The sequence below is a fragment of the Camelus ferus genome, chromosome 1, assembly GCF_009834535.1.
Source record: "Camelus ferus isolate YT-003-E chromosome 1, BCGSAC_Cfer_1.0, whole genome shotgun sequence".
Classification (NCBI taxonomy): domain Eukaryota; kingdom Metazoa; phylum Chordata; class Mammalia; order Artiodactyla; family Camelidae; genus Camelus; species Camelus ferus.
This window is the reverse complement of record NC_045696.1, coordinates 107,582,139-107,599,881: the sequence shown is the minus strand read 5'-3', so window position 1 is coordinate 107,599,881 and position 17,743 is coordinate 107,582,139. Positions and strand designations below refer to the sequence as shown.

The 17,743-nt window shown below is 34.3% G+C and overlaps 1 protein-coding gene across 1 annotated transcript in view; it reads right to left on the bottom strand.

Moving 5' to 3' along the window:
- STAG1 (stromal antigen 1) overlaps positions 1-17,743 on the bottom strand; it is a 327,021-nt gene that overhangs the window by 91,714 nt on the left and 217,564 nt on the right. Inside the window, exon 10 of the mRNA XM_032487978.1 lies at positions 8,413-8,536. Within this exon, the coding sequence (XP_032343869.1) occupies positions 8,413-8,536 (124 nt within the window). The remainder of the gene's footprint in view (positions 1-8,412; positions 8,537-17,743) is intronic.

Below are 17,743 nucleotides of genomic sequence, written 5' to 3'. Positions count from 1 at the left end.
AGAGGAGATACTCAAACAGAATTTAGCTTCCAGCAGCAATGGAGATGATATCACAGAACAGCAGAAACAAGGTAGTATCACTTAACTATCAGATGCAAGGGGGGCATATAATTGTAATGGGCAGCAATGTTGAAGAGCAGTCAACCGGAATCTCTGTAAGATGGCCAATAAGACATGGTCTTCCTGAAGGCAAGACAGGTGGAAAGCCAACAAAACTACTCTGTAATATATATATACATATCTATAATCACAAGATATCAACAACAGATAAGCAAAAGACTAAAGACAGCTGACCCAAGGTAAAATCATAACCCCAGATCTAACATAGCATATAAGAAGTTTCCTTACGTCTAACTCTACATTTGAAATTAAGGCCAAAAGATTAAATTACTCCATCCATCCAAATTCACATAGCAAATTATAAGTAGAACAAAGACATTAACAGACTTTTATCTTCACTTTGTCCAGTGATGTCCGCCAAATCTTGGTTCTTCACCTATAACATGGCCTGCTTACATTACAGTAATTTAGCAATAACACCTAACAATAACTTACATGAGAACTCCAGTTGCCTTTTTGCAATTTCTCTATTTTGGGGTTCTGCTATACTCTGAAGTTACTTCTATTATAGGACCTAAATGCTTTGTTGTCATCCTATTACACAAGATCTTATTCAAACCTGAATGCTATTTAACACATTGTCTAACCCACAGTTGATTAATATTTTTGTTTGAATATTTAAAATATGAAAACAGAAAGAAACATAGAGGAAGAAAATAATTTTTTTGGGGGGGCTGGGCATATTTATCAACATTTTTGCAAAATTATTTTCGAAAACATATTAAGAGCTACAAGAACTGTTGTGTAGCCTCTCAAGCCTAAAAGGAGTGCGGGTTTCTGCAACCCCCCCATCAACACACACACACACAAACTGGAGTCTATGGCAGAAGGAAACTGCCACTGTGGTGCACTGGGTTTTTGGATTCTGGATACGCAAACTTCCAGAAGCTGTGACCCAGCCCAACCTTTCTGAATGGTATTTCCTTACAATTAGGCACTGGAGAAAATGAAGCATGTTATGGCCAGGGTGCCACATGTAATGATACTGCAGCCTGAACTGTCTATTTTCACTTGGGTAATTACATAGCCTACTGATAAAATTGGAAAGGCTCAATATACTTCATCACAAAATGGAAACTGGGGCCCAAGATTCAAAGATGAGCCTGCTGGCAGTATAGCACAGTTTACTGACAGCTCAGTGAAACCAAAGGCAGATGAGGTCTGCTGGGCCACAGCCACCACCTGGCCAATGGTTGGCCATCTTTCGACTATCAGATATGGGCATTCCGACAGACCAAGCTCTCCGATGTGGTGATGGCAATGCAGACCACTCCTACTGCCATTTCTTGATACATTTTTCACCAGCTCATGAGCTGTTGCCAATGACCTAGACATCTGGTCAGGCAAATGGCAATGAAAAAACTGGACTATTAATGAATTCCCTGTATGGGGAAAGTAACTATGGCAGAGCTTCCTCCCTGGGAAGGAAAAAACATACGTCATGTGGATAGTCATGGCAAAGGAATTCCTTATTTTTGTTTTAATTTTTTATTGAAGTATAGTTGATTTACAATATTAGTTTCAAGTGTACAAAATACTGACTCAGTATTTTCAGATTTATACTTTAAAGTTATAAAATATTGGCTATATTCTGTGTTGTATACTATAACCCTTTAGCTTATTTATTTTATACATAGTAGTTTGTACCTCTTGATCCCCTACCACCTCCTGCCCCTCCCTACTCCTGCTCCCTAAAGGTAACCACTAGTTTGTTCTCTCTAAGTCTGTTGGTTATGTCTCATTCATTTCATTTTTTAGATATATAGGTGATAACATACAACACTTGTTTTTCTCCGATTTATTTCTCTAAGTATATTACCCTCCAGCAGGTCCATCTATGTTGTTGTAAAAGGCAACATTTTATCATTTTTTTTAATATCTGAGCAGTATTCCAGTGTGTGTGTGTGTGTGTGCGCACGCTCATATGTATATATACACTCATATATATATATATATATATATACACTTTATCCACTCATCTCTTGAACACTTAGGTTGCTTCCATACTTCGGCTATTGTAAATAATGCTGCTATGACCACTGGAGTGCACTTATCTTATCAAATTAGTGTTTTCGTTTTCTTTGGACATATACTAAGGAGTAGAATTGCTGGATCATATTGTATTCTATTTTTATGTTTTTGAGGAAACACCATACTGTTCTCCACAGTGGCTGCATCAATTTACATTCCCACCAACAGTGTACGAAGATTCCCTTTCCTTCACATCCTTGCCAACATTTGTTACCTTTGCTGTTTTTGATGACAGCCATTCAGACAGGTGTAGAGTGATATCTCATTGTGGTTTTGATCTGCATTTCCCTGATGTTTAGCAATGCTGAGCTTCTTTTCATGAGCCTATCTGCCATCTGTAAGACTTCTTTGGAAAAATGTTTATTCAGGTCTTCTGCTCATTTTAAAATCAGATTATTTTTTTTTTATATTGAGCTGTATGAACTGTTAATATATTTTGAATATTAACCCCTTATTAGATAGGTAGTTTGTAAATATTTTCTCCCATTCAGTAGACTACCTTTTCATTTTGTTGATGATTTCCTTTGCTGTGAAAAAGCTTTTAAGTTTAATCAAGTCCCATTTGCTGATTTTTGCTTTTGTTTCCTTTGCCTTAGGAGACAGATCAAAAAATATTGCTATGATTTATGTCAAAGACTGTTCTACCTGTGTTTCCTTCTATGAGTTTTATGGTTTCTGTTCTTACATTTGGGTCTTTGACCCATTTTGATTTTATTTTTGTATATGGTGTGAGGAAGCATTCTAATTTCATTCATTTACATTTAGCTGTACAGTTTTCCCAACACCACTTATGGAAGAGACTGTCTCTTTCCCACTGTACATGCTTGCTTTTGTTGTAGACTAATTGACTATATGTGCATGGGTTTATTTCTGGGCTGTCTATTCAGTTCCACTGATCTATGTATCTGTTTTTGTGCCAGTACCATACTATTTTGATTGCTCTAGCTTCGTAGCCTAGTCTAAAGTCAAGGAGCATGATACTTTCAGCTTTGTTCTTTTTTTCTAAAGATTGCTTTGACTATTCAGGGTCTTTAGTGGCTCCATATACATCTTAGGATTATTTGTTCTAGTTACGTGAAACATGTCATGGGTTTTTTTATGACAGGAATTGCATTAAACCTGTAGATTGCTTTGAGTAGTATGGACATTTTAATAATATTAATTCTTCCAAATCCAAGAACACAGAATATCTTTCTTTGTATCATCTTCAAATTCCTTCATCAATGTTTTATAATTTTTGGAGTATAGGTCTTTTATCTCCTTGCTAACTAATCATAAATTTATTCCTAAGTATTGTATTCTTTTTGATGCAGTTTTAAATGGAATTGTTTTCTTCCTTTCTCTTCCTGATACTTCATTACTAGTACATAGAGAGGCAACAGGTTTCTGTATATTAATCTTGTGTCCTGTAACTTTACTGGATTCATTCATTAGTTCTAATAGTATTTTGGTGGAGATCTTAGGGTTTTTTTATATATAGTATCTTATCATCTGTAAATAGTAAGTTTTATTTCTTTTCCAATTAGATGCCTTTTTTTCCCCTTGTTTGACTGCTTTGGCTAGGATTTCCAATACTACGTTATGTAAAAGGGGCAAGAGTAGACATTCTTGTCTTGTTGCTGATTTTAGAGGAAAAGTTCAGTTTTTCACCACTGAGTATGATGTCAGCTATGGTTTTGTCATAAATGGCCTTTATTATGTGAACATATGTTTCTTCAATATCAACTTTGATGAGAGTTTTTATCAGGAATGGATGTTGAATTTTGTTAAATGCTTTTTCTCTGTCTATTGAAATTATCATGTTATTATATTTTTCCTTTTGTTAATATGGTATCACACTGACTAATGTGCAGATATTGAACCATCCTTGTGTCCCTGAATAAATCCCAGTTGATCATGGTATGTGATCCTTTTTATAAGTTGTTGAATTTGGTTTGCTAATATTTTGTTGAGGATTTCTGCATCTGTATTCATCAGAGATATTGGTTTGCAATTTTCCTTTTTTGTAATGTCTCTTGTCTGATTATCAGGGTAATGATGGCCTCAGAATGAATTTGGGAGTTTTCTCCTCAATTTTTTCCAGCAGTGTCAGAAGGGTAAGTAATCTTTATTTGTTTGGTAGAATTCCCCTGTGAAGCCATGGGTCCTAGACATTTATTTGCTGACAGTTTTTTGATTACTAACTGAATTTTACTAGCAGTGACTGGTCTTTCCCGATTGTCTATTTCTTCCTGATTCAACTGGAAGACTGTTTCTAGAACTTTACCCATTTTTCCTAGGTTGTCCATTTTGTTGGCCTGTAACAGTTTATACTATTCTCTTAAGATATTTTTGTATCTCTGTGATATTAGTTGTAATTACTCCTCTTTCATTTCCCTTTTCTGTTTTCTGTTTTTTCTTTCTTTCTTTCTGTCAAGGGCTGACTTTCAATAGATCACAACGAGGGAGCTACTCTGCTATGTACAAAACCTTGACCTCTAAAGGAGCTGGTTTATAAATGATTTAGCACCACGTTCCCCACAAATGCATGATGGGTGAGGGGACAGCAGCCTTTCTGGCTGCACCTGGTGTCCCAGGACTAAGGGCTCTCCACATGGGACCCTGGTCTCGACACTGGCAGGACATGCATGGCAACCCACGGGCAAGAATGGTGCGAGACCAGCTATCTGAGGCCAAAATCCTATCTGAGGCCAACGTAACGTAACCTGGGTGCAATTCTGACTTAGAGGTGTCCAGTCATAATCTCACAGATGGTAGCTTCACCCCACTGGCTCCTCAGCCAATACTCTTTCATTTCTTATTCTGTTTATGTGGGCCTCTCTCTTTTCTTCTTAATGAGCCTGGCTAAAGGCTTATCAATTTTTTTTATTCTTGCAAAAACCCAGATCTTGGCTTCATTTACCTTTTCTATTTTTTTTTTTTTTTGGTCTCTGTTTTATATATATTTTCTTTGTGATTTTTTATTATTTCCTTCCTCCTACTGACTTTGGGCCTTGTTGTAATTCCTTTAGCTGGCAGGTAAGACTGATTACTTGTTATTTTTCTTGTTTCTTGAGGTAGGCCTGTATTGCTATTAACTTCCCTCTGAGAGCTGCTTTGCTGCATCAAATAGATTCTGGCAACATGTATTTTCATTTTCATTCATCTTGAGGTGTTTTTTGATTTCCTCTTGGATTTCTTCATTGAGTCATTTTTTTTTAAAGTAGCATGATTTTGCAAAGGACTAATTGATATGCTTTATCTGCCATGTCAGTGGCTGAGTAGGAGTGAGGCACAGATTCTTAGGAAAGGTAGTCTCCTATATACAGTCTTTTGACCGTTACTGGGCTGCATAAGAAAAGGCCTTTGGCCTGGAGCATTTTCTTATCAAGGGATAAGAGTCGTCATAGCCTGTGCTGGGTTTATCACCTTGTATGGAAGTATCATTCCTGTTTTAGACTCAATGAGTCTTCTTTGTTCTGCTTAAGTGTGTGCATCATACAGCACCTGGCCAACCCCTCTACTAAATCTGTTCCCTGAGAGGAAGGAATAAGGTTCTTAGTTCTGTGGCACAAGATGAGTACATGCAGGGTAACTGCTCTGTGTTGACTACTGGACCATGGGAGACTGACACTACTGAAGCTGACATTGCTCTGTCCCTTCTCCATGTGAGTAAAGCATTGTTCCATCCAGTGCTTGAATGTTTTATGTTTTCCTTGGTAATCAATATGCAGTGGGCATAAGTGTTCAAACTTCTACTTCTGGTGACAGGCAACAACAGATCATTTGCCTGACATATACAGAACTAAAAGAAGGTTTTTGGTGAAATTAAGAGAAACAGAGTGTGGGATGAGTGAACATAAAGATAAGGAAATGGGATGGACTGACTGAAAATAAATCCCTTGCAAGCACTGCAGAGACTGTGATATAAGGAATCAAGCATATGCAAGAAAGTAGAACTGTACACGTAAGCTAAAAGCAAGAACAGTACAGAGTCATATTTACAAACTGGAAAGGACAGAGGAAGGTAATCCGGTGTCATGAGCATAAACACCAAAAGGGATTAAGATACTTGGCCCATGTATAGAGATTACTAAAGCTATATTTAAATTAGACATATTCTGTTTCAACCTCAATGTCAGTTAAAACCGATGAGTAGAAATTTAGAAACTGAATTTCTAATAACTCCTTTAGTTGTTAGAGACTGTTTGCCTTTCTAGAGACCAAAAACTTATACTTTAAAACTTACACAAATTGGCAGTATTAAAAAAAGTTTCTTATTTTTAGGAGGGTAGACTAGGTTATAACTTCTAATAATCTAAAATCAAGACAAAAAGAATATTAAATCATTATACTGTACATCTTAATAAAATATTAAATGTCAATTATATCTCAGTAAAGCTGGAAAAATGAAATTGATAATTAAAATGTAATATTAAAAAAAGACATAAGAAGTTTTATTACTTGAAACGGCACAGGATGAGTATGAAGACAGAGTCCATAGCCTATACAAGGAGCAATTTCAACTAGGTGATTAAAAGGAAAGAAAGGAAATCACTTGTCCTCAGAGGAAAAAAGTACAAGATGATTAGAGTGGGAATGACAAAAAAGAAAGTTTAGAAAGAAATATTTAATACTTACAGCCTTTTCTACATAAAGTAATTGGAGGTGATAGGAGAGATTTATAAAATTATTCTAATGAAAACAGTACTCTTTAAATCATTTTATCAACAACATACAAGAGAAATCTATCTCCTTTATCTGGACAGAGGATTTCAACAAACACACAGTTTAGTGACTTATTTTTAAATTATGGTTGTTTATTTTCTGGCAAGCCACATCAAATCAGTGTTTTTCCAGAATTTGTGGACATACATAAGTTCTATTAAAACTGGTAACTGTTTTTCTTATTTAAATTTAGTACAATACTCTATTAGGGAGGTGGGGAGAGGAGGAAAACTGATATGGTAGTGGTGGGGAATAAAAATGAAGGACTTTAAACTTATTCCAAGAAGTTTGCCTTGTTGGATTTAGTAGTGTGTATTCACATGCACGAGGGCACAAGGTAAAATTCTACATTCTTTTATACTGTAGTAAAATATAATTGGACATATCTGAGATGAGGCTAGATGTAAAGGCTAGAGGATTAGAGAAAGAAAACAATATCAAGCTTGGGATTTATTAGTGTAGAGAAAAGGTTATGAATTGCTAGGGAAGATAAATATTCAGGAAAAAATTCACTATGTACATGCTAACTTGATTTGCCTTCAAATGAGGTGGGAAACAGGAACCTTCTTTAATCATCAATTAAAAATAAGTAATCGCGAAGTTGACCAAACAACTTGTGATGATCCTCCTACACTCTGAACACTCTCTTATAGTAAAAATGGCCTGTAAAATTCCCTTAGGACCTTATTGTAACTTATGTGATTGTGTAGTTATCTAAACATCTTTGATAATACTTAGCCTACTGCTATTTAAAAAGTAAATGCTCTACAGGCTGATAATGGTAACATATAGAAAATAAGTCTTAGACCAAAACTACCTTAAAAGTCTAAGAATATAATTGCATTTAGAAAGATAAAATGTCTTCTAATAGCTACAATTCTTTTAACAATTCAAATAATGGAATATAACAACCCAAAAGAAATTGTTGTAAGATTTCTTTTTGTGTGTGTGAACATCTGGCAATTCGAGTATAGAATGTTGGGTCATTCAATATAAAAATTCCAATATGTTATCATTCCTACCCTTGGTTATTTAAAGGATTACATATTCAGGACTCGATAATGTATACTTCCTTTTAAAGTAAGAGCCTCTTCTAAAAGGATGGAAGTGTAAACAGATTTTCAGATCAAATATCCTAGAATCCAACAAAACATTCAACTCTTACAAAACACTCTACTGTCATATGACCTTAGAGAATTTAAAACAAAAAAGTTTAGTTTTAATATATTAAGAGAAACAAGGAATCTCTTTTGATTCCAAACTAGGAAAAGATTATAATTAGCTTCTTGGGATACTACAATCGCCTAACATTTAGATGTACCAGATTGCCAATCTTGGTCTAAGACCATTACAACTAAGTAAGACAGGGTCTTCGCACATGGGTTGATGTCTTAAGTTTCATCATGGCCACAAGTAAAGAGTATTCAGCTGTATCATCTTAAATTCCCATATTATTACAACTTTTGAGAAAAACCAACTATGGCCATCTTAATTACTAATATTAAGATTAAGACAAGCATATCTTCTATCAAAGCCTAGAACAGAGTAACTTACCCTGTCATGAAGAGTCCAGCCAACGTATTTTAGATAACTGTCATTTAGAAAGGCATCACTATACATTTTCATCCATACTCCAATTTCTTCAATACAAATGGCTCTAATCTCAGCAATAGCATCACTAGAGGAGTCAAAAAAAGACAGACCTCTGATTAATATTCAGAACTAGAATGTACTTCATACAGATTTGCAGCAAGCAATACATAATAATATTGTCAAAATATTATATTTATATCTGCACTCTCAAAGGTCTCCAACGTGAATTATCTTCAATTTTTTACATGGCTTCTAAAAAATAAAAACTACCAATACCAAGCTGGAAAACAATGCTTCTGGAAATCATCTTATTTTGATTCAACTGCTCTATTTTCATTGGACTAGAAAATGTCATTTAGAGCGTTCTGAAAGCCTCACAATTATTATGAGATCAATAAACATGCTAAAACTTCTGAGGAAACCAGAGTATCCATATCCAAATATGGAAGAATGTAGAATTAAAAAATTGTTTCTCTAAATAACTGTGACTCATTCTAAGCTAGTACACATCTAAAGAATTAAAAGAAAAGAATTTTTATGAACAAGACACACATTAGTATCTATGAGGCAAAACTGTAGAAGCCTGTATTATTTGAAAATGTATAGAAGTTATGTCCAAGACCTTGAAGCAATTGCCCTGGGGAAAGAATAATTCACATATAGTCATAATGAAACAATCTTGGTGACTAAACTATATGAACTGGTAGCAGAACCAACCCCAAAAGTCAGGTTTCTGGCTCGGTGCCCATATGGCTTTTCACCTCTCCATAAGCATCTACTATAACCCTCCTGGGATTATTTCTGCTCTAAAATCTGTGAACTATGAACAAATACAATGTTAATGTCTTTAACTTACCTTTTCATAGGTTATTAACTCTGCTAAAAAAATTCTGTAATAAGGTAAATCCTAACTTTCTCTTGTAGATCAATCTTAAAAGCTTCTGATTTATCATACATGAATAAGTTAAAATTTTAGGTGATTTTTAATTCTCCAATTTCCACAAGGCAATCATCCGTCAAGGAGATTTTCTTAGCTTCTCTTTTGTGATAAAATGGGAGCTGGCATTCTAATATTTAATTCTCTGCTGTAAGAAATCTTAGTTCCTTCTAAGTCCCTGTCATTGCTTAAAGAATAAAAACGTGAGAAACTTTCTCTTTCAAAACCATACTATCAATTACTGTCTTTGGTTATCCTACTTTTTTTTTTAAGTATCTTTTTCTCATGGAGAGATTCTACAGCACAGAGGCTAATGATACAGACTTTGGAGTTAGACCTCCTAAGTTCAAATCCTGGCTCTGCTGTTTTCTAGCTGTGTGGCGTTAGGCAAGTTACTTCCCTCTTAACTGTATCTAGAGCTCACAGTTACTGTGAGAATAAACTCACTTAATAAAAATAAAATACTCAGAATTATGTGTGATACCTACTAAACTTCCCATAAATGTTCACTGTTACATCTTTTGTCATTAATCTAGACATACACAGATAATACAATATAAAAAGCAGGTTTACAACATCTGTGAAAGAATGTTACTTGACCTTTAAAATACTGAATGTGAATGGCCCAAGGACATTTTTTTCTAAATAAGAAAAATTTCAGACATAAAAAAGTTATAGACAGTATAAAGAATATATATGTATCTACTGCTCAGTTAAAAAAAGAAGTATTAGAGTTGAACCTTTCTATATACCACTTACTAATACATCTTCCTCTCTAAGAGTAAATGACTATCCTTGTTTCAATGACTATCATTTACAGCTGCATCTTTATGCTTTAACTTCGTATGTATAGCTTTACATATTTTGAAAGTTTATATACATTTATTACCTTGCAGGTATCCTCTCCAACTTGCTTTTTCCACAAACCATGTTTTGCAATTTATACATACTGATTCATATAGCTCTAGTTCCAATATATTAACTTTAACTGACGTTCAGTGTTCCTTTCTATAAACTACAAATTACTTATACATTCTTTCACTGGCAGACATTTAGGTTGTTTTCAGGTTTTTGCTTTTATTAACAGTGAATGCTGTGAACATTCTTGTATATGTCTCCTTGTGCACATGTGTAAGAGTTTCCCCAGGGCACTGTTTTTCAAACAGTGCATCACTATGTATCAGTACATTATGGAATAAATTTAAAGAGTGGCAACAAAAACATAAAAGTATTCAGGATAGAAAACACTAAAATGCTTCACATGGAGTAGGCAAATATTTTTTCTTGGAATTTCTGTGTATTTGATGTAGGACATGGTCAAAAGTCTGTGAAACACTGCTTTTATACCTAGAAGTGAAATTTACTGGGTGAGAAGGAATATGCATCTTCACCTACATTAACAAATTTCTCCATATAGCATTTCACATCCTTGCCTAGTACTTCATATTGTTCTACTATTTTATATAAATTTCCACCTCTGTCAACTGCAAGTTCATATACTTTGTCTTCCACTGGGCTGTCCAAATAAAAACAAATGATAACAGCAAAAATAAAACAAAATAAAATAGCGCCCCTCTAAAAACAAACCACCACCACAAAACACCCAAATCATATCATTTTAGTTCTGTCAGTCCTACCAAGTAGTCATCTCCCAGAGATCTATTACACTTATTCTCTGCTGCATTACCCTTGTAAAACCCAACCCTAAAAACAAAAACATAAAACAAACCTAGGCTGAGGTTTTTATTGCACAATTTCAGGGAAGTAAGTTAAGGACAAAATGAATAGATATGGCATTCTGATTAAAACTACAGTGACTACTAAGTATGGTAACTGCATAATACATAGCTCAATCATCCATTCATTACCATTGGTATTATCATTACCATTAGTATTGAGATTATAGATGGCTAATCCCAAGGCTAGAGAATATAAAGGCTTAGCTTTATTTCAGTAGGAAAACCTTGTTCAAAATCTTTTTTTATAGTCGTTTCTATGTCTAAGCTTAATTTCTAATGCCTTTTTGTCTCACTTACAAGACTCTCAAAAGCTCATGTTTTTTGAACACGGTTCCTCTCTGTATGCACTCTCAATGTTTTGATACAACTTGTCTTCCTGGCATCCCAGTCCTCGTCTACTAGGTGATTTTTTTGCTATTTGAGTTCAGGAGCTCTAATACACTTTGCCTGCTGATACCACCCTACTAGGTTTTTTAAAATATTGAAGTACAGTTGCACCCTACTAGATTAATCATTCTCTACATGTAATTATATTATGTATAATTGGTCTATACAGTAAAATTAGAATTCCTTTGTGCTGGTTTTAAAATGTCCACAAATTCTCTGTTAATATTCCCTTTGGAGACAAGTGCCTCTTTTCTTTAATGTGGATGTACTTAGTAACTTGTTTCTAACAAATATAATGCAGTAAAGATGATGAATTTTGGCTCTTGGAGGCTAAGTCAAAAAAGATGCAGTGACTTCTGCTTTGTTCTCTTTCTTGAATCACTTTTTAAGGAAGGCCAACTGCCATGTCTTGAGGACATTCTAGCTGCCCTATAGAGAACTCTGCCACCAACCATGTGAGTAAGCCACATTAGAAGTAGATCCTCCAACCACAGTCACGCCTTCAAATGACTCCAGCCTCAATCAAGGTCTTGACGCAATTTGATGAGAGAACTTAAGCCAGAACCACCTAGCTAGACTACTTCCAAATTCCTGATCCATAGAAACTATAAGATAATGTTTATGTACCAAGTTTTAGGGTAATTTGTTACATGGCAAAAGATAATCAATATTATTAGTTGTTATTATTATTAAAGGCCCTTACCAATCTAGCCATGACCAATCTTCTTGGAGTCTGGCTCATGAATGAGTTCTTCTTTAGTCCAAACAGCTCAAGGCACAGACTACATGTCTGTGGTCATCCTTATGCATACAGTGCCCTCATTCTACTCTAATTACCTACAATGATTATTCTTCCAAGCTCCAATGAAGTTTCAGTTCTTCTATGATTTGTAGCATATCCTCTTATTACCAGATATGGCTTTCCTGCCTACTAGGAACTAACATTCTATTTAAGCAGATGAAGTATAAAATAAAAATGCAGAGTTTATTTCTAAATAGTCCCTGATTTGATTGTATCTTTTGATATACAGATTTTTTTTCATACGTTTAAGAGTCCTCCAATCTTTGGTTTTCATATTAAATTTCTTTTTAACTCCTTAATCTCTATTTCCAATGGCCCCACTACATTTAGAAAGATAATGTTTAGTTGCAGGTGTTTTTGAAGTTTCCAAAGCAAAGATTAAAGTAGTGGGCAAAAAAGTTAGTAAGACATGAGGAGAAGTATAAAGACAATCATATGATGACCTAATAACTTCCATAGTTCTAATACAGGGGCCTTGAAATGAATAACTACAAATGAAGTCCCAATATACTTTACTTGCAAACTCAAAGAAAGACAGAAAGAAAAAACCAGAAAAGAATAATTCTGGGGCAATTAATCCTTTGTTGTAGCTCTTTTTTACAGCATAAAAGAATAATTATATTCACTTCTATGAAAACTTATCTAATTTACTGACCTTCACAGTTAGTGTGCCTTTAATTTAATATCAGGACTTAAGATTTTGTTTTGAATTACTTTCTTGGCAGATGGAATTCAAATTATTTTCTGCTTACAACAAAATGAAATTTATCTCTAGTGAATTTTAATTAAATGTTTTGTGTACTGCCTTTATAGATGCTTTCTCAGTAAGGAAGAAGACTAAATTAAAATACTGCAATACAAATTTCAGAGAATAATCTGTGGCTAATATGTATGTTTTGATACAGACAATTATCTCTTTTATACAAGAAATCTCATGAGAGCTGTACAGTGAGAAATAATTACGAGCGCCAGGAAAGTCTGCTATTTAAATTGCAGAACACAATAAATTCATGTCTCAACCAATTTTGTCACTAATGTTTGGCTAAAAAAATTACATTTTCCAAAACAGAATAACTCCTAGAGATTGGGGGGAAAAGCCTATGAGAGAAAGGGACAGCTGAAAGGAGTTACTGAAGAGTCACACTGTATCCTTGATTAGACTGTGAACAAGAACTTAAGACTAGAGACCACAGCTTACAGAAAGATGATTAAAATAAATATTACCTTAAAGAGTGTTATATGTTATTACAGGGCAGTATGGGGAACACAGAAGCATGGAAAATGATGGAGGGGAACAGAACAGGTCCAGGAAGGCTTCTGAGAGGCAAAAATGTTTAAATGTAGACCCAAAAAGTTGAAACTCTCTTATTTGCTAACTAAATCCAAATCTTTCAGTGAATTATTTCAAGATGACCAGTGTTATTTAAAGTGCATTAAAAATATATACAAGATCTTATGGCAGCTCACGGCAAAAAAAATGTGACAATGAATATATATATGTTCATGTATAACTGAAAAATTTTGCTCTACACTGGAATTTGACACAAAATTGTAAAATGACTATAACGCAATAAAAAATTTTTTTTAAATGTAGTAAGTTTATAAAATTGGAAATATTTTTCATCTCTTTCATTGCATTATCAGTTAGTGAAAATAGCGACAAAATACGTAACAAGGAATTATATCACTGAGTGTCTCATACAGAGCAGGTGACATAGCTATCGTCTAACCTGCATTACTCATTAATATTTTACCATTAACAGAAGTTTAGGCATAAGTAGCATTAAAAACTGAATGTCAAGGATATATTAACTTTCAAATAAAAATATATTTAATTTATATTCACATTCTAACTATCAACCTGACCCATAGGTTAGGTCCAAGATGAAATGTTAGGAAGTAAGAAGATTAAAATAAAAGAATGACAGTTTACTCAGAATAAATTATATCATTATATTATATAAGAATAGCTCTGAAAACATGATTCTGAATTGTTTCACGGTAGTCTAAAGATGAAAAATTCAACTAGAAAATAAAAGATAATTCATTTTTCATCTTCTCCAAACTGTTGAAATTTTTCCTGTTGTCACTACTTTCATTAAGTTTAGTTCTTAATAGGAACTAATAATTTTCAAATTATTTTCCTATCACTAAACAAATAGTGTCTCCTTTTTTTATTGCTTTTGAGAGACTTTCTCATGGTCTCTGATACTCTGCACTTTGACTATGGTATGTCTAGATATGAAACATTTTTCTTAACCTACTCAACAATCATTAAGTCTTTACAATCTGAACATTCTATTTTTTTAACCAATTTTATAAAACTTCAGTTCTCTCATGAATTCTTCTTTTCAATACTTGTCTTTTCTTTTGAAATCCTATGTAAAGGACTTATGAAGTCTTTCAAACAATCCCTCACATATCAGAAATGTCATTTTATTATCTTCTATGCCTAGGTAAATTTTGCAGTATTATATTCCAATTCACTAACTGCCTCTTCAACAGTCTAAAGTGTATTTTATTCACTAAATATATATCCATGAAGATATTTTCATATCCAGTATTTTAAATTTGTGTTTTTACATCCACTTGTTCATATTATGTGCCATTTAATTATTGAATAAACTGGGTCATCTGTTCTATACAATTTCCCACATTCTGGACTTAAATGATGAGGATTCAGTCAGACAACACTCTTCTATTTTCTGTATTTCCTATGAACTAGTAGTTGAATCTACTGATGTACAGATTAATTTTCAATTTTTGTTTGATGCTGGGGTGACAGATGAGACAAAGTGTTAACTGATAGTGTCATCTCTGGACAGCACCTTCTATTTCTACTATGTACATGCAGTAACATTTTCCTTTAATCAATAAAGTGAATTAAGTGATATTTCTGGAAAATCAACAATTGGTATCCATGGTACGCTGATCACTTTGGCAGGCAGGTCTTACTCTCACCTTTATTTTCAGTCCTACTTAGAGCAAGTGAAATTTTAATGTATCAAAAGTAAGCTGTGACAGATCCAATGCTAGTTTGTGCAAGGTCTGATTAAAAAAATCAATAAGGTAACAGTAGGAAATTAAAGGACTGTTGTTTCTATGAGAACAATAGGTTGAAAGCTTTGGCAAGACTCAAAAAGGGTGACTCACTAAAATACAGGCTATGTTATTTTGGTGTTGAATATTGAGGTAAAATAAAAAATTATATGGATTCTGCATTCAAGATTGTATGGCTGAACATCTGAAATATGTAGTTTACTGTACAGGAATCATACTATTACAAAGGTGTTTAAAAAACAAGACTGCATGGCTGAGCCAAGATGAACAAGACTGAAGCTCCCACTTGAAAAAAACTAAAAAAACTGCATAAAATATATAAAATGATGCTTTTCAGATGCTGGATGTCAGGCAGAACAGGGCAGTAATCTGTGAGAGGGGTAACTTACAGGGTGAGCCTTAAGATTGTCCCAGATTGCTGCCTGCCAGGCAGTAGGATGGGGAGGGAACCTAGACAGAACCTGGTGATGTTCCTGACTTGAGGAAAAGGAGCTGGGACTCTAAGAGGACAAGGTGGCTAGATTTTACAAGCATGGTATCAGAGATGCACAGAGAGAGTGAACTCTAGAAATCTGCAGAAAGACCCTATCAACTCTTCAGCTGAGTACAAAAGAGCATGTACATGTGAACAAATCACCTAACACTGGGGAAAGAATGGAAAGAGAAGAGAGAGTAATCTCTGGAATAAAGACAAGGGCTGGGAATACTTTGTGTTCCAATGAGCCAGACCAGAAAAATCTTGTAATTCACAGGGCATCAAGAAAAGCACAAAGAATGGTATTATCTTAGTATTGGGGTAAATACTAAGACTAAATGCTGCCCTGGTCTACTAAACAAATCTTAAAAAGAAGTCTTGAAAGGATCAAACATAATTATGTCCCTTAGAAAAAGTGGGCAAATATTCTACATATATATTATCTAGCACAAAACAAAACCCACAGGGCCTGGCATCTAATAACAATTGCCGGGCATTCAAAGAAGCAAGAAAATGACCTATAATAAGGAGAAAAAAAAATCTATCAAAACAAATAGAATCAGAAATGATGCAGATGACAAAACTAGAAAAACAACATTAAAACAGTTACAACAAAATATCTATATTCAAGAGTCTAGAGGAGAGCCTGGAGGAAATAAAAGAAACATGAAGAAAATGAAAACAAAGTTCTCTAACATATCACTGGCTGGTAAGAAGGCTGTGTACAAACAAACAAAAAGTCCCAAGAGGGAAGCCGTGTCGGTGCTCTGGTAAAAATCCTGACTGAACAACCACTGGTTGACCATGAAATTCTGTAGCCATAGAGGCAACCCCTTTGAAATCTATGCAAAAGACAAAAAGCCACAGAGCAGAAATAGTGGCTGTACAGAGCAGGAGAGATAAATTCCTGAGATTAAGTCCAAGTGAATTATAAAAAACAAAATAGCCAACAACAAGACAAATTCCAGGGGAAAAAAATCAGAATCCAACTTTGCTACACCATATTTTGTAAAATGGACAGTTATTTGTTTTGCTTTGTTTTTTGGCCTCTTTTTCTTTCTCCTCCTTCTCAGGAGAAGGTACCTGTTGTCCAAAAAAAAAGAAAAGTCACTTTTTTTGAGGAGGTACTTTTTTTGACTAACAGTAGTTCCAGCCTGTGTAAGGACATAACTTCTGGAATTTAGTCACTTCAGAATGTCTTGATAGTCACTGAAGCTAAAATGGACAGTTTTAAGCAAAAGATTATTTGATAAACAAAGAAAAAGAGAACACCTACACTCAGAAATTGATACAGTCTGAAGAAACTGTCTCTGAGTGGGCTCAGCTGTTAAATTTTGCAAAGCTTTTAAAGCAGATCCCATAAATACAATAATGGATTGAAAGAAACTATATTCAAAGAACTAGATGAGAAGATGACACTGACTCAAACAACAGTGCATTATTATAAAGAAACAGCAACTATAAAAACAGGACCAACTGAAAATTTTAAGAACAGAAATAAAAAACTCAGCATATGGTTTAAACAGCATATTTGAGTTGGCAAAAAAACAAAACAGAAACTGCCATACACTGAGCCTGAAGACAGGTAAATAGAAATTATCCAAAGAACAGAGATTAAAAACAATGAAGGAGAAAAAAAAGAGAAGTGTGTTTGTGTGCATGTGTGTGTGAGCAAGCTCCAAAAATCTATAGAACAGTATTATGTATACCAGCATATCTTTAAAAGGAGTCTAAACAGAGATATGGGTAAAACAAAACAAAACAAAACAAACAAAAAACTTGAAGAATCAATGCTAAAAAGCTAAAAGCTTCTGAAATCTGATGAAAAACATTAATCTAGAGATCCAAGAAGGTCAACAAAATCTTAGTAGGATAAACACAAAGAGGTCCAT